The sequence below is a fragment of the Notamacropus eugenii genome, chromosome 1 (assembly GCF_028372415.1).
Source record: "Notamacropus eugenii isolate mMacEug1 chromosome 1, mMacEug1.pri_v2, whole genome shotgun sequence".
Classification (NCBI taxonomy): Eukaryota; Metazoa; Chordata; class Mammalia; order Diprotodontia; family Macropodidae; genus Notamacropus; species Notamacropus eugenii.
This window is the reverse complement of record NC_092872.1, coordinates 176,237,222-176,255,877: the sequence shown is the minus strand read 5'-3', so window position 1 is coordinate 176,255,877 and position 18,656 is coordinate 176,237,222. Positions and strand designations below refer to the sequence as shown.

Below are 18,656 nucleotides of genomic sequence, written 5' to 3'. Positions count from 1 at the left end.
AAAGAACTAATGCTAGACAACAGTGCAGAATTCATTGGAGTGGTGCGGCAGTGAGGGAGGGGAGGGAAGAAGAATACTTCTCTGTTCTGCTCCTGAAATCAGGAGTTTCGAATGGAGGGTCTCTCAGGCACCTTCGAGTTCTGACAGTCTGTGAGCTTCTAAGTGTGCTCAGAAGACAGTACGTTATTAGGAAAGGGAGTATAGTAGAGTGCAGTAGTGTCAGACTCAAATGGATCCCTGCCTGCTGTGTTTTTACATAGAAAGCTACAAATTAACATTAGCTATGTTGTATTGTATTTTTTTCTGTTAAACATTTCTGGTAGGGGAAGGAGGGGAGTTTAGGAGACACCTTTGATGTAGAATACTGAACTCAGAACCTTCTGAACCCAGGAACACCTAAGTTTCTATTATACTTTGACCTTGATGAGTCAGGTGACTTCTCTGTCTTAGTTTATTCATCTGCTGAATTAAACTATTGGGCACAATGGTCTTGCTAAGGTCCCTTCTCCCTCTGAATCTGTGATCTTGGGATCCAAGTGAAAATGACTAAGTGCTATGAGATTAGAGGAGGAAGATATTTCTAGGGGCAGCAATGGTGACAGAAATATTCATGAAACTGATAAACTGGATCATGAGACATAGGTAATAATTATAATTGATATGTATTATATGTGCTAATGCTTACAGAATGCTTCTAATACATTTTCTCATGTGATTTTCAAAACCCTATGAAATAAGTACTATAGCTATTATCCCCCATTTTACAGAGGAGGAAACTGAGGTTCAGAGATTAAGTGATTGTAATGTTAATTAGAGTTAAAGATCTTCCCTGCCCATTAATAGACCTCAGATGAAACCCATTAAAGGAAGCTAGATTAGGGGAGGCTTGTTTTGTAGGAAGGCCCACACCTTTTGTTAATTTTTAATGAGGCACTAGATCATAAGGGTAGTGCTCTGAAAGTGTATATATACTCTGAGGTGAGGTTTTGCTTTGGGGGAGAGGATTCATGTGCCAAATGAGGCTCTGGGTAGCTGTTGAGGAGCCCCGCCCCCTTTGAAAAACCCAGGTGCTGGTACTTCTCTCTGGTAACTATGTATATATGTAATGGTCAGACCATTGGATCTGTCTGTTAATCTGTGATGTATGTATTGCTTATGGTCAGACAGAAGCCCTGCCTGTTGGTCTTCATTTCTGTGCTTGTATTTGCTCTGTTGGTGAATGTGATTCACAGATTGTTGACCCTTCAAAAGTTGCTTTCCCTTTAGATAAGCAGATCTAAGAGCCTGTGCTCCAGGCCCTCCTGGATGTGTCAGGGTGCTTGGTGCTACAGTGATCTGTCCATGGTCACACAACTAGTAAGTGTCAGCGGAGGAATTTGAACGTCGGTCTTCTTAACTCAATGTAACTCTGTTGCACCTCTTTATAATGTTCTCAGTAGCATTAGGATTGATGGCCTAATGACTGATTCAGCAACAAATGTCCTCCCTGCTTATCTTCCTGCACTTGGATCAGCACTGTTCATGTTGACATCAATTCATTCCTGGCCACATTTCCTACTACTCCTCTGTTTTGTTCTCAAACTTGACCCCTATTAGTTATACAGCATTCAGGTCCCCTTTCCCCTCCCATGACTCCAGGCTACTGCTTGCCAAAGATCCCTTCCTGCCAACTACTATTTGTCTCCCTTTACTGTGTTTGATTCTCCACCCCACTAGTTTTCCTATCCTTACTGTGCTCCCTGTTCATAAGAGAAAGTCATTTCTCCCTCATCCCCTCCCTGCCTATTCAGACATATGGTGCCCCTCTCCCTCTCAGCAAGTGACTGTCAGGGAAGGACTGGGGTTTGTTGGATAAACAAGTGACTAGAGTTGGGGGAGGGGTTGAGTTTCTTAGGTGTTAAGTAGGAGGACCAATGTGGGAAATGAGACTATGTCAGCAGGGAGGCAGAGTAAGCGGAACATAAAAATTTTAGGACATAGGAAATTAGAAATTTGGAAGGGACCTAAGGGGCCATCAAGTTCACCCTCCTGATTTTGGAGACAAAGAAACCGAGGCCCCTCAGAGTTAAATAACTGACTCAAGGTCATCCAGCTAGTTAGTGGCAGTCAGGACTGGAATTTATCAGGTCATCAGTGATCATCACATGTGGCATCACATAATCATCTAGTATTTTGCAAAGATATAGTTTATTGTACAGCATTTAGCACAATGCCTTATATGTAGACATTCAGGAAATACTTGTTTTATGTATGTATGCACGCATGATTGAAAGATGCTTCAGACTCTTGTGGGGTTGGGGAGAAACAGGGTAACCTTATGTATGTATCATTCAATTCTTTGTCAAAATTACAGCTCCATGGCTTATAATAATCATGACAAATCATTTTCAGGTTTATAAAGTACTTTCCATATAATAATCTTGTGAAGCAGTTACTCTTATTAATTCCCATTTTATTGATGAGGAAACAGATCCAGAGAGAAGTAATTTACTTATTATCCCATAATAAGCTTCAGCGCAGGGCGTCCATTGTATCTTTATCTGGTCTGATGGGAGTGGGCTTGATAAGAGTATCTGCTTTTTTGTAGCTTCTCCCTTCTGAGGAAGTAAGACTTTGCGTTTTCTTAGATGTAAAGATACTTAAGGGCAGAGAATTTTTCTTTTTCTTTTTCTTTTTTTTTGGTATCCAAAGCATCTATCACATATGCTTAGTAGGTGCTTATTGAACTAAGTGAAGTTGAATGAAGTTAACCCTGTGACACTAGGTCAGGGCTGGGCCACTCACATACATAACCTTTATTTTGCCTTCAGACCCAAACCAAAGGTTTTTAAAGCTTCACATAGACTGTTATTGCTACAGAAGTGAGGAAACAGGGCATTGGAAAATAATTATCAAAAGGCAAGAAATTGGATCCTGCTGGAAAAAAAAATTTCAGGTTGCTGAGTTTGGAAGATCACTATAATATAGGCAACGAGTAGTTTTCATTTTTCTAGGCTCTATAATGTTTAATTTCTTGGAGATCATTTGCCAGACAAATGCTATGCTTGCTTTAACCGGGAATCTCGTTACTGACATCTTGTGGCTGGCAATGAAAATTTTCTCTCGTGTTCCCATAGAGCCTTTCCACTTAAAGGCTTCATCTATACATGTTTCGTTTTGGAATGTCTTTTCCCCATGTGTCCATCATCATTTACATGGATGATGTGATCCCCAAAGCCTGAATGTGACTGGGGTGATCTTTTCCTTTAGGTAAGAGCCGAGAAGTCTCCAGGAGCTTATTTCCTGCCTGAGTTTGCCCTTTCTCCTCAAGGAAGCTTCCTTGAAGATACAACGGGGGAGCAGTTCCTCACTTACCGTTATGATGATCAGGTGAGTAAAAAATATAATGGTAATTGGACCTGGGTTGATTATGCAGTAATTTCAATTAAAAACAAAATCTCCTACAAGAAATCCTACTTTTCTGCTTTCTACTTTCTGGTATAGTAAGTACCCTGCCTGATACATTACCTCAATCATGGAGAAATGAAAGGTCATTTGTTGTTGAAATATTCCACAAACTTACATTCAAATATGAAAATAACATGTGAAAGGTCATTGAAAAATATTTTTATTTGGGGCTGGGGGAGGGAGAAAGAATATTTTTATAAACAGATTAAGTAACCCAGTTCACATTTTTTTAAACGTGTCTGCCTGAATAGGGTGCCGTGGTTTGTTACACAGCCGGGAACCTTTCACCATGTTGGAATTTTACTGGTGTTACAATTTATAGCTCTAGTTAATCCAGAAATCAGTGATCCTACATGTTTTAATATGAGAACTTCAGAGAAACTAATTGAGAAGGGGAGAGCAAGGTATAAAATTGGGTGTCTGGAAAATAACAAGTCATGCATCTTATAATTAAAGAGTGGTAATGACTTCTCCAGGACTCTGCAGATACATTATATTTAGCATAACAACAATATATAAAAAGATTTTTTTAAAATGAGAAAGAAACCCCATTAATCCAGGGGAAAGGGCTAATACAGAGCTGGAAAGTGTGTGGCATATAGTAAAAGTTGACTGAAAGCACATTGTTTTCCAGAAGCCTTATTGAACACCATGTGTGATCTACTAGTATGACATTCATAGGTCCTTAAAATATGTTTCTTTTAATTAAACCAAAGGAATAGGGTAAGACTCTCATAGAACCAGTGAGTAAGAGCTACAATCCCAAACTTCAAAGAAAATATTTAAAAGATCATTTTGCCCAACCAGGTAGATCTCATGTATGTGGAAATTAGCAGTTAAGGTACATTTTTTTAGGTGGAAGCATTTCTAAGCAGATTCAGGGAGAAAAGAAAGGTACCTATTTGGGGTTGAGAATTTTACGTCTTGGGAATCTTTGCCCATTCATTATAGGTACCCCAAACTTCTTTTCTCTTACTTCTCCATTCATCACAGAAAACTAAAAATCCAAAATTCACAGTTTTTTTGGAGAAGCTGGAGAGCATTGCCACGTATTACAAACAATGACATTTTGCCTTCTCAATATCATATGATGGAATTGCCACAGCACAAAGTTCAATCCTTGTCAGACGCTGTAATGGAGAAGAAAAGGGTATATAGCCTGTATGATCTTACAAGTGAGTGGGGCATATTCAGGTGATACTTTTATGTTAAAAATGCCAGTTATAGTTTCCAAACTCAAATACTCAGGGAAATATACTGAGATGTGAGTACCAGTGACTCTGTTGGGCCTAAGACAAAGTGGACATGAGCACCATCGGATCCTCTAGCTCAGTCCCCTTATTTTATTGATAAGAAAACTGAGGCTTAGAGTGATAAGATTCCTTGAGGTTTTCAGGTGGATTTCCCTAAAACTGAACCATGGACATTAGAAATACACAAAGGAGCTGTGATTTTATATGTAGGACCTCCCCTTATAAATGTATATTTATACATCTGTATAACCTGTAACTTGCTAGATAAGCTCAAAGGTGGTACTGGGATAAGGTAGAGGTAAAATAGTTTGCTTAGGGCTTCAAAGCTATCAAGAATCAGAGGCAGAATTTGAACTTGCCAGTCTCTGACTCTAAGTGGTTTTAACATGCTGCTAATTGATGGAGCCCATGGAAGAGACATCCTAATGAGCCTTCAAGTATTCTAAATGAGATAAAAACAACATGGGACCATAACAGGTGCTGTTTAAGATGGTAACTTATTTACATAAACACATGTCTGACAAAGAGTATTACTGTCAGTGCTGTCTCTGAGGTAACTTGGAGCTTTTTCATAGGATGAAAACTTGGTAGTGGTTCCAAAGACAGAATTCAAAGAACTCTCCCCTGAAGAAGCTTTAGAAAACAGGAAACCACCCTATAGGAGTACTAGACTGACACAATTAGGGGTCGGTTTGAAGTGTGAAAGGGCCATGTGGTTGGCCAACAAAGATTCAAGCTTACAGAGGTAGTGTGGCTTGATGGGATAGATTGGATTTGTCAGGACATTCACCTTTGTAGCCCAGATAATTGATAGCTCTGTGGTTACCAGCAAGTTCCTAAACTCTCACAGCCTTGGTTTCCTCATCTGTAAAAAAGTGCACAGTACTGCTGTATTACCTTGCCTACAGGGTTGGCAAAATCTGAAGGCACCACATGAATGGGAGCTGTTATGGTATAATGGGGAGAACAAAGGATTTGGTAAGGGAACTTATTTGAATGTCAACCCTGACACTTAGCTATGTGACAAGAAGCAATTATTTGACTTCTATGAGCCTTCTCCACATCTGTAAAGTAGATGTGATATATTCCATCTCTACCTACCTCCTAGAATTGCTGTGAAAAAGTGGTTTGTGAGTCTAAAGGGCTATGTAACTGTCTCTGTTATAGAACAGTAGAGCTGGAACCTGTGAGACTATCTGGTTCGGTTCCCTCATTTTTTTGATAGGGAGACAGGCTTAAGTGTTAAGTGTTAACACTACGGAGACCTAGTGTTTAAGTGGAAAGTGCTGAACTTCAGTCACACGACCTGAGTCTGAATCCAGTCAGTAAGTATTAAACCCCTACTATGTACCAGGTACTGTGCTGAATGCTGCAGATACAAAAAGAGGCAAAAGACCGTCCCTGCTGTTGAGGACCTTACAGTCCTATGGAGGAACCAATGAGCAGAACAAGCTATAGAACAAGCTATAGATAGGAAAAATAGGACATAATTTAAAGAAAGTGGGGAACCCTAGAATAGGATTCTTATAGATGATAAGATTTTCATTTGGATGTAAAGGAGACCAGACTAGGTCACCTATTCACCTGTGTGATTAGAGACACATGGTACAGCAGAAAGGATACCAGGTTTGGAGTCAAAGGGTCAGGATTCCATTCTCATCTCTGCTATTTACTAGCTGTGTGACTGTGGGCAAGTCACAGACTTTCTGACTTTGTCAACCTCTCTCATGTAGGTACCCCTCTTTCTACCCTCCCAGGTAGGGCAGCTAGGTGGTGCAGTGGATAGAGCACCAGTGCAGGAGTCAGGAGGACTTGAGTTCAAATGTCACCTCAGACACTTGACACTCACTAGCTGTGTGATCTTGGGCAAGTCACTTAACCCCAATTTGCCTCATCCTGGATCATCTCCAGTCATCCTGATGAATATCTGGTCACTGAATTCAGATGGCTCTGGAGGAAAAGTGAGACTGGTGACCTGCGCAGCCCTCCTTCACTCAAAACAAAGTCAGGTGCAAGTCATGTCATTATTTCTCTGATGGCATGGTCTTCAGCAACGAAGGACGAACTCACACACATACACACCCTCTCAGGTACAATCCCAGTTCTAGCTCTCTTCACCTCTTGCCTGGACCATTTCACTAGCCTCTGAATTGGTCTCTCTGCTTCAGAACTCTCCCTGCTCCAGTCCATCCTCCACACAAATAGCTGCCAAAGTGATTTCCCTTAAGTGAAGGTCATTCCCCAACTTAATTAACTCCAGAGGTTCCCTGTTACCTGTAGGGTCACATATAAACTATTTTATCATTTAGAGCCCTTAAAAACCTGACTTAGTCCATCACCTAACATTTATTAAGCACCTACTACATGTCACAGACTATGTTAAGTGCTGAGCAAATAAAGAAAAGCAAGAAGCAGTCAGACCCTACTTTCAAGGAGCTCACCATCTAAAGAGGAGAAAGCATGTGAGTAACTTTATACCAACAAGATCTGTATGGAATAAATTGGAGTTAATTTCAGAGGGAAGGGAAAGTCCATTGAAAATGATCAAATACTCTGTATATGTTGGTTATTACCATCATATTGTTCCCTTCTACTTACTAAACAATCTAACCAGACTGACCTTTGTATCATTCTTCAAACATGGCCCTCTACTCTTCATCTCCCACCTCCATGCCTTTGCACCAGATATCCCCCTTACTTAGAATTCAATCCCTCCTTATTTCCACATTGTAGAATTAATTTCCTTCAAGGCACAGCTCCTGCATCACCTGATCTTTTCTTCTATGGATGCCTTCCTTCTGGAAATTTCCTTGTATTGATTTTATATATGCCTATATACATGTACATGTTGTCTCCCTAACAGAATGTAATCCCCTTATAGTAGAGACTGTTTTGCTCTTTTATTTGTAGGCCTAGAACCTAACTAAGTGACTGGTACATAATAGGCACTTAATAAATACTTATTGATTGACTGACTGACTGACTACAAAATGCAGGGGTTGGATGAGATGACCTCTAAGATCCCATCCTGCCTTGAATTCAGTTACCTTGTGATTCACTGAAGTCACTTTGCTTCTCCGAGAGTCCTCAGTTTCCTCAGCAATTAGATGAGGGGATTGTACTAGATGACTGCCCAAATTCTTTCCAGCTCTATTTCTGTGACCTGAAGTCATTTGTCTAGGGTCACACAAGTGAGTTAGTGACAGAGCTGGGAAAAAAACCTAATTGTGTCCTACTAAATGAGAAGATTTTCTTTTGAGTACAAGAAACTTTCTTAACTAACATATGGGAACTGCTCAGGTTGTAAAGGTGTGTCTATCTGGCTGTTAGAAGAAGAATAATTTCATTGGGAGATTTAGCTACTGACTCTAAAACAGAAGGTAGCTAAGGAAGATTTCTTAGACTCTTCGCAGTTCCAGAATTGTTATTTGCTGAAAAGAAAAACAATTAGAAAGTGTATTGGTATCCTTTGTATGCATATCTTTTAAAGAGTTTTTAAGTAAGTGTTTTTTCACAAATGCATTAGTGAGAAGACATTCAGTTCATCTCAGGATGTCTCCTAGATTAAACATCTGGAAAACTAATAACGTAAGAAATAGTAAAACACAGCTGCAATGTGGGCTACATTTAACAAGACCTATAAAAAAAGCCCAATACAGATTATGCTTGGGGGTGAAGCAGTTTCTGTTGAAGGAAGCATTTGTTGAACCGAATTGAATAAATCTAAGCAGAATATTCTTCATTACAGAGTATTAATTGGATGATTCTTCTTCACTAGGATGACCTCACTGTGTTCTGGCTCATTCATATAATAAAATACTTGAATAATAAGTGAATTTCAGTGCTGGAGAAAACCTTAGCAGTAACCAAGTCCAGCCCTCTGCTTTTCAAACATGTGGAAACTGTATCCCAGAGAGTTTGTTTCTTGCCTAAAATCACCCATCTAGTTAGTGGCAGAGGTGGAATGATACGTCAGGATTGCAGACTTTGTTACACTTCTTTCCTGCATAAATAAATTGAAGCCCCAAATTTTCTTTTGCATAAAATGAATGATATGGTTCCTCTTGTCTAACAAGGATTTGAAGATTGAGGAATAGTAGACTGCTTTATTGGGTTACTCTCAGCTCATATCAGGAATTAGGAATCATGTCAATTAGAAATATTCTGAGAATTATCCAGATAGGTTAACTCTTCCTACTGTAATTCTCATTTTCAAAATGTCATAATATTAAAATTCAGTGTTAATCATGAAAGTACTTACTTTCCATGAAATGAATATACACTTTGAAAATTTAATCCATTTAGTACCTAGTAAAAACCATTTCAGTGAAGGGCTTATAAATTTCTTCCTTGACTGGTGCAGAATTGAAATGACATTTGGGTAAAATAGTGGTTTGGCACAGAATCAATAGATTTTTGGAATTGCTACTACATTGAGATTGTTTCTTCTATTAAGGCTGCATTTATAAATAAATAGCTGAATGCTGGTAGCCTTAAAAAATGGAAGTCTCAAGTTTAGAATTTTATTTTCTTTTTTACTGCAAATTAGAAAATATTATTATGATTAAACTTTCTAGTAATTCAGTCTCCATTTTTGTAAACTGGGATCAGTGGGGGTTTTCTCCAATTAAGATGATCTATTTAAGGCTAAATTCAGTTTGATAGGAATAAATGTAAAGTCTTATACCTGGGCTTAAGCAATCAATTTCACATCTACAAGATGAAGGAGGCATTGTCAGAAAACAGTTTCTGGGAAAAAAATGCCTTCAGATTTTAGTGGACTGCAATCTCAACCTAATAATGGTTAATAGACACTCAGTCTACATTAATTGAAGCCCAATGTCCAAAATGAGGGAGGTATAGGCTAACTCTGTCCTGGATAGATCACATTTGGAAAATTGTCTTCAGTTCTAGGTGTCGCATTCTAGATGCCACATTTTAAATAGCACGTTAATGGTAAACTGGAGGTAGTTCACAGTAGGGAAGAAGGATTTTGAGAAAACTAAAAACTCTGTCATACAGGGATCTGTTGAAAAAAAACTGGGGATGTTTAGGCTGGCAAAGAGAAAGCATTGGGGGGACAGGGAGAGCGAATGACATGATTGTTTTAAGTATTTGAAGGGCTGTCATATGGAAGAGGGATTAGATTTGTTTGGTTTGGCCCCAGAGGGCAGAAATAGGAGTAATGGTTGGAAGTTTCAGAGAGACAGATTTTGGCTCAATATTAGGAAATCTTCCTGAAAAATTAGAGCTATTCAAAGATAGAATGGACTGTCTCAGGAGGTAGCAAGTTCCATATCACTGGAAGACTATAAATACAGTCTGGATGATGACTTGTCAGGGAAGTCATAGATAGGATTCATAGTTTTTCCAGGACCTCTGAGTTCTCTTTCAACTCTGACATTCTATTATCATTCTGTTTCTTTTTCCTCCCTCTGCTGTACCTAGACCAAACTTGGGGTACGTGGGTGTTTAGGGAGTCTTTGTTAATTGATTTAGAGTAGAGCGAAGGGAACACTATTAAGATGTGGAATTGGAGGACCAGGGATCAAGCTCCTGGCTCTGATAATAACTAGTTGTTTGACCACAGATAACATGCTATATTTCTTTGAGTTTCAGGTTCCTCTTTAAAGTGAGGATAATAATCCTTATACTGCCAGTGCCACAGGATAATAGCTGAGAACAATCGGTTTGTTAGCCATAACACATCATACAATTGGGTCACCTTTTTATTTTTATTTTAAAGCCTTTCTTGATCCCTTTGTTATTTCACTTTCCCCTTCGAAATGACCTTGTATATTATACCTCTTTGTTTGAATGTAAGCCCTTTGAGGGAAAGAATTTTTTTCTTTGTATTCTCAGTTCCTAGTACAGTGCTGTGTATATAGTAGACACATTAAATTCTTGTTAAGTTGAATTATAGCACAGTTTCAGATATTTTACTTTTTGGCAGTGCTCCTTTATTCCTCTTCATCTGTTGAAACTCTGTTTTCCTTTCATTGTTGGATACCTCTTCTCTTATGGTTATTCATTACTTATAAAGTTTCACTTATCCATATCATAGGGATTATAGGATTTACAAATAGAAGAGATTTTGAAGGTTGTTTAGAAACTGAGGCTCCGAGAGGTGACATGACTTACCCAAGGTCACACTGGTAGAACCAGGATTTGAACTCAGATACTCTACCAATCCATTGTGCTTTCCATAGTACTCTACAGCCTCTTAATTCTGTATCTACAGTCCTAACTTCTGTTCCATTCTCTATTCTCACTTTCTCCTTGTGCTGTAAGTGGTTCCAGTGTTCCCTTCTTCCTATGTCCTGCTTACCTAAAACCTGCTTACCTTTTCTTCTAACAATTCATTCTCTTCTTTCCTAACACTACCATTAGCACTGCCATACTACCATCATTTGAATGCTCCACCATTGGATCCATGGAGACAAGTTTTCTGAAGCAATAGTTTTGCTTTCACCGTCCTCTGTTCTTTTGTCTAGGTCTGGTCTTTGTTCTCAAATGCTGCCTGTGCTACTCTGCCACTTTGTATGGCAAGTACTAAACAGAGTTCAGCACAATGTAAGTTCTTAATAAGTTGACTTACTCTATATAACATTCACACTTTTCTCAAATCTTACTTCTCATCCAGGTTGTTCTCTCCTTTCTTTTAAACTATTGTTATATGTTCTTTGCAGTCTACTTTCTTCCCATCTATTTATCCTGTGGTACATCCTAAATTTGGTGTCAAAAGAATCTAAAATGCTGCTTTGACTTCATCACTTCCTTTGTCATTTACCCCTAATATAAAATCAGAGAGTTGGAAAGGACTAGAGTGGCCATTAGTTCAACCCATTCCTGAATAAGAATTCCGTCTAAATTATTATCCAACAAGTAGTCATCCAACCTTTGTCTGAGTACTTCTAATGAGGGTGCCAAGGAAGCCCATTTCTCTCTTGGATGGTTTTAATTTTATGAAGTTCCATCTGCCTCTCCCCTCTTACTTCTATATTACATTTGTAGCTTTGCAACTTCTACCCATTACTTCTAGTTCTGCCTCTGTGGTCTAACAAAAATCATGTCATCATTCTTCCAAGTGAACTCCATTGATCTCTCCTTGGGTCGACTCTGAAAACAAAATCAAGAAACTCATCCCTGACTTCAAGGAGTTTTACCAGCTAGTAATAGCCCACTTCAGAGACCATGGTTATGGTACCGTGGAAAGACCAATGACTCTCTAAGTGAGAGCCTGGGTTCAAAATTCACTTCTGGCATTTCATACCTATGTGACCTTGGGCAAATTATTTAACCTCCTTGGGTCTCAGCTATCACATAAGAAGGTTGAACTCTGACTTCCCTTCCATTCTAACTAGTTGCAACTTTGTTGAAAGCATCACTTTTTAAAACTTTGTCCATATTCTCTACTAGATCTAGTAGAAGAAGTACCCAAGTTTCTCCAGTGAAACTTTTAAAGGCCAGTTCTATTTTTAACTACAAGTCTTTTCAACATTGATAATTAGAATGCTTGCCAGACTGAACCCCACTGAATAAACAGATGATTTGAGTGAAAAAAGAAAAGTAAAGAAAGATTTAATGAGGACTAATAAGTGCATGAACTTTCAGGGAAATTTCTAGCACAGTGCATAACATAAAAATCAAAAATTTTAAATGTAATCCTTGAGGTAGAGAACATTATGAAATATAAAATTGGATAACTTTGATTACATCAAATTGAAAAGTTTTTGCACAAACAAAGCCAATGCAAGATTAGGAGGGAATCAGAAAACTGGGAAAGAATTTTTACAGCTAGTATCTATGATAAAGGCCTCATTTCCAAAATATATAGAGAGAACTGAGTCAAATTTACAAGAATACAAGCCGGTCCTCAATTGATAAATGGTCAAAGGATATAAACAGGCAGTTTTCACAGGAAGAACTTAAAGCTATATGAAAAAATGCTCTAAATCACTACTGATTAGAGAGATGCAAATCAAAACAATTCTTAGCTACCCCATCACACCTATCAGATTGGCTAACATGACAAAATAGAAAAATGATAAATATTGAAGATGTGGGAGAGTTGGAACACTAATTCATTGTTAGTGGAACTGTGAGCTGATTCAACCATTCTAGAGAGCAATTTGGAACTATGTCCAATGGGCTATAAAAATGTGCCTGTCCTTTGACCCAGCAATATTGCTTCTAGGACTGTATCCCAAAAAGTTCACAAACATGAGAAAAAGGCCCATATGTACAAAAATATTTATAGCAGCTCTCTTTGTGGTGTCCAAGAACTGGAAACTGAGGGGATGCACATCAATTGAGGAATAGCTGAACAAGTTGTGGTATATGAATGTAATGGAATACTATTGTACTATAAAAAAATGACAAACAGGCGGACTTCAGAAAAACATGGAAAGACTTATATGAACTGATGCTAAGTGAAGCGAGCAGAACTTGGAGAACATTATACACAGTAACAGCTACAGTGTGTGAGGATTGTTTTTGATAGGCTTAGCCCTTCACAGCAATGTAAAGACCTAAAACATTTCCAAAGGACTCATAAAGCAAAATGCCATCCACATGCAGAGGAAGAACTATGGAGTCTCAATGCAGAGCGAAGCAGACTATTTTCTTCTTTGTCATGTTTTGTTTTTCTCATGGTTTCTTAATTTTAATTTATTTTAATTCTTCCAGCATGATTAATGTGAAAATGTGTTTAATAGGAATGCATGTGTAGAGCCCATATAAGATTGTATACTGTCTTGGAGAGGAGGATGGAGGGAGGGGGAAAAATTTGGAACTTATGGAAGTGATTGTTGAAAACTGAAAACAAATAAATTAATAAATTTAGGGGGGAAAATGTAATCCTTAACAGTAACCTTAAAGGTAGAAGGCACACAAGCTTCCCCATAAACAGGATAGCATTTGATTATCTCTTCTAGGACCAGTGGGACTTCAGTTGATATGAGGCCACATGAACTTCCCCATTCTAAACCAAGCCAACAGTGTTGAGGGATAGGAGGGTGGATGGGTTGGAGAGAGAGCCAGAAAGCAAGAGAAACTTGGTTTTGAGTTCTCCTCTGCCCATAAGAGAAACACTCCTGCCTAATCTGTTGACAAACATGTATTAAGCATCTACTATGTGTAACATGATGGCAATACAAAACCAGTATACAATAATTCCTTCTCTTGGGTAGCTTCCATTCTCTTGGGGAGATAATGTATAAAGTTATAAGTATATCTTCATGACTGCATAGGGAGAGAAGGCATTGTCAGCTAATGAGATCAAGAAAGACTTCACATAGCCAGCAGGGCTTAAAGATAGGTTTTCTAAGCTCTTCTAGGGCAGCTAGGTGGCCCAGTGGATAGGGTACCAAGCCTGGAGTCAGTAAGACTCATCTTTCTGAGTTCAAATCCGACCTCTGATACTTATTAGCTGTGTGCCCCTGAGCAAGTAACTTAACCCTGTTTGCCTCAGTTCCTCATCTGTAAAGTGACCTAAAAAAGAAAATGTCAAAGAACTTCAATATCATTGCCATAAGAAAGCCCCAAATGGGGTCATGAAGAGTCAGACATGACTGAAAAAACAACTGAACAACAAAGAAAGCTCTTCTGCTAGCTACTTCTAGTCTAGTAGAGCCATGTGTAAGTTATCTTCCTTCTTTCTGCTTCTCAGAACCTCCTGAGAGCTCAAGGACACATCACTGAGGGTCAGTGAAGACCCTCAGGAAGTACTATTTCCGTTTATGAACACTACACTTTAAGAGGAACTTTTAAAAGTCTTTGAAGCCAGAGGAGGACGCTTAAGACTTTGAGCCTGGAAGGCATCTCATAAGATCAACAGTTGAGGAAGTTGATATTTAGCTTGGAAATCTTAGGGAGACATGATTGGTATCTTCAACTATTTGAAGGGCTGGCATTGGAAGAGATGTTACATTTCTTCTACATGGGTCTGGTGAAACAGAAATAGAAATAGTGGATAATTGACTGCCTCACTTTAAGGAAGAACTTTCTAATCATCAGAATTGCACAATTCTGATTGTTGCTTTGTGAAGTATTAAACTTTCCATGGCTGCTGTGGTTTGATAAATACATTAAATTGAATTCAATTAATTTATTAAATGAATACTTGCTGATTTAGTGATCATTTGTGCTAGAGTGACTGGACAGATATGTTATAGAGAGATTTCTGCATTGTATGGGAAATTGAACTCATATTATGGTTTGGTACAGGGATAGGGATTCTGTGGCCTCGAGGGCGTATGTGGCCCTCTATGTCCTTGAGTGTGGCCTTTTGACAGAGTCCAAGTTTTAAAGAACAAATTCTTTTATTAAGGGGATTTGCTCTTTGAAGTTTGGATTCGGTCAGAGGACCACACTTGAGGACCTAGAGGGTCATCATGTAGCTTCAAGTTTGCAGGTTTCCTACCCCTGGTTTAGTAGATAGAATCCTAGACTTGGAATGAGTAAGATATTAGTTTGAATACTTTTTCAGACATTTTCTTTCTGTGTGACAAATCATCCAACATCTCAAGTCTTTAGTTTCATCTTTAAAAATGACTATGAATGACTACAATGACTCTAATGGAATTAAAATTGCGCCTCTTCCATGAAACCCTTTTGAACCATTAGAAATTGATTCTGTAAATCATTTAATACTTCTGCCTTTTAACAAACCATTTATATTCCTTCTCATATGTCTGTCCATCTTTTTGTATCAATGTATGCATGTCTTTATTCACATACTTAACAGCTAGCATTTATATGGTGCTTTAAGCACTTTACAAATGTTAGCCCATTTTATCTTACCAACAACCTTGGGATATAAGTGGTGTTATTATACTCATTTTACAGATGAAGAAACTGAGTCAGACAGAGGTCAAGTAACTTACCCAGGGTCACAAAGCTAGTAAGTGTCTCAAGCCAGATTTTAACCCTTTCTTTCTTACTCTAGTCATTTATCTCTTTCTGTCTACTCTTTTGTAGGGCCCGTTTTGAATTCCCCACTTAGAATGTAAATTTTTGAAGTAGAAACTGTGTCCTTTTTCTTTTTTTCTCTTTTTCATTCTGAATTCTCACTCCCCCAAAGCCAGAACCATCCCTGCGTAGGTACCTTGATACTAATGATATTTTTTTCTGATATCTTGCAACATGGGTAACAGATGAGAATTTGCATATTCAAATTAGATATGAGGAATATTACACTTCCTAAGGTGAGTAAATGCCAGAGCAAGAATCAGAGATCTTTAAATCTAGAAGAGACTGAAGTCTGAAAAGGTTTACATGTTGCACTGCCTGAAAGCAGATGTCTAGGATTGAACTAGATAAACTTTCCTGTGTGTTCTATGGCTTTGTGAGTTGTGTACTCACTCTTTGTTCTTGATCTTAATTTAAATGTTTTGATCAGAGGAGGATTTTAAATTTTAATGATGATATTCAATGATGTCTTATGCAAATCTTATACATAACTGGATCCCTGATTTCATTGAAATTTGCCTCAGTTTCCTTATCTGTAAAATGGGGGTAACTATCACCTACTTTTCAGGGTTGTTGTCAAGATAAAATGAGATAATATTTGTAAACTTCTATGACTACCTTAAAGTACAAGGTTATTATCAGTATCACCATCATTGTCATCATTATTATACATGGGCACTCTTTCCATCAAAGCAGACTGCAAGCTATTCACAGCCTTCCTTTTCTGTGTGTCTTGCCCGTATTTTCCTGTGAGTCCTTCATGGGGTGAGGGGGTGACCTGAGACACTGGAGGCTTCTTGCCACCTCTCTTGAGCATTGTATTGGAACCACTGGGGCGAATATGTGGTCCATTATTTTGACTAGATTCATTCATTCAACAGAATTTATGGAGCGGTTATAATGGACAAAGCACTAAAAATACATAGACAAATAAGATATCGAAAAGCTGGCTCTCCAGCACAGGAGATAAAATAATTATCCAAGTAAGAATACCAGAAAATCTAATAGAGAATGCATGCCATATTTTAACTTGATCAGATCAAGGTTCAACCATTATTTTTATTTACCTAATTTTTATTTAGTACTTTTCTTAGAACTTTTTTCTTAGACTATTCATGATAAATTCAAGTTTTTATTTTTAATGATTGATTTATAAAAGGAAGAAATATGAATACATTATTTTGCAAGGTAACTTTCTTAGAACTTTTCATGAGTATCTTGGCCAGAATGTGCAGTTTGGGCTAAATTGTTGGCAGACATCAAACCATTGCATGAGTCTTCCAAGTTATCTGTGCGATAGTTTATGGGTTGCCCTGCATATGCTTACTTCTGACTTTTACATTACAGGAAGCCATATGCAGCCATACATTCTCCAATGTGCTGTCATCTTCATCACCATCTAAACTTAGCTTCTTTACATATCCCATACATAGAAATGTCTCAGTGTTGTTTTTGGCTGATGCCTATGATAGTTTCAAGCAGTGAGCCACTTGAATCTGGCCCATTCATTCCTTTGTTAGTGAGTAATCTTGCTGAAACCAAGTTATGCTTTTTAAATATTCAAGAGTCTTAGACATCTAAAAAGACAAGCTCAGAATCTGACAGGAGAGACAAGTAAATAGTAATTGCAACAAATTGATTTCTACTCCTAGCCTGGGCACATGCATTCATATTGTATATGTCATACGGTACATTTTTTTTTCTTAACATACTCCATAGAAGGCTTCACTGAATATCATTCCCATTAAACTTGTTCTATATAATTGTGTTTTGGGCACAGATGAGACACACTAAACTCTGTTATCAGAGACCAGTTAATTAGATGTTTTGTTTTTTTAAAACCTCAAGACCATTTGCTGCTTTTTCATTCATTCATTATTTTTTTTGGTGGGGGACTTTCAGGCTTATAATTTCCTATGCCAGAGGGGAAAATATTAGGAGGAGACGTGCAGTAACAATTACAGTAACACATTTATACAATGATTTAAGGTTAGCAGAACTTAAATTAATGCATCGAGCTATTTGCCACTTTTACAAGTAGTTTAATAAGAGAAGGGGGATTGAAGCTGTTAGAAAAATGAACTCTGGGGTTATTTTCGTTTTCATATATTCATGCTTTGGGGAACATCCCATTTGTGTTGAAATACCCTTGTGAGAGTGAAGAGATCCCTCTGGAAACCTTATGGTCAAAGACCAAATTTTGTCTAATGTCAAGATTAATTAGAAAATGCTCTAACCACTGAAGAAAAATAATACTTAGAATAGTAGTTTTCCACTTTATTGTCCCTAAATCAACTTATGAAAAAACAATTATTATCACTTCAGAGATTTGAATAAGTTCAATTCATTCCATGAATATCAATAAACATTTATTTAAATGCCTACTATGTGCCAGGCACTGTGGCAGGAAAGGCAAAAGACAGTTTCCACCCTCAAGAACTTTATTTCAAATAGGGAGAGACAGCACAACTAAAAAGTGGGGGATGGTCAGGGAGGTTGAGAGGGATCCCCAGTAGGGAGCAGGATAGAGAAATCCAGAGGAGTGCAGCTGGGTGGGAAACGAGGCCATCATTCTACATTAGTCAGGCAATATCAACTTTACCTAGAGTTTGCATTTTAGCTGTAACGGTAACTTGCCAATAAGCAATTTATCATTGCTAAAAGGTGGGAGTGATGGCATGGAGAATCTGAACGACAGCATAGTAACATGCCATAAACACTATTTATCCTCGATTTTGGAATTTGTTATCTAAATGTTTTTGCATGATATCCTAATTAGGTTTGGTCTTAGGTCCTTTAAAAAAATTACAGTACATTCTCTGAGTACGTACCAAGTTCTGCTAGAAGAATGTTGCCCTAAGAAGTAAAGGAAAGGCAGCCTGGAAAAATAATTTGCTTTGGGTAATCTACACACAGATAATTAAGAGTTGACTATATATCACTCAATTGGAATTTTTAATGCAGAAGTTTGTAATTTTACAAGGA

General features: G+C 38.0%; 1 protein-coding gene across 8 annotated transcripts in view; it reads left to right on the top strand.

Annotated features, from left to right (window-relative positions):
- ADAMTSL3 (ADAMTS like 3) overlaps positions 1–18,656 on the top strand; it is a 562,343-nt gene that overhangs the window by 79,853 nt on the left and 463,834 nt on the right. For all 8 annotated transcript variants that reach the window (XM_072619353.1, XM_072619328.1, XM_072619322.1 and 5 more), the window contains exon 3: positions 3,250–3,369. In XM_072619353.1, coding sequence (XP_072475454.1) covers positions 3,250–3,369 — 120 coding nt within the window. The remainder of the gene's footprint in view (positions 1–3,249; positions 3,370–18,656) is intronic.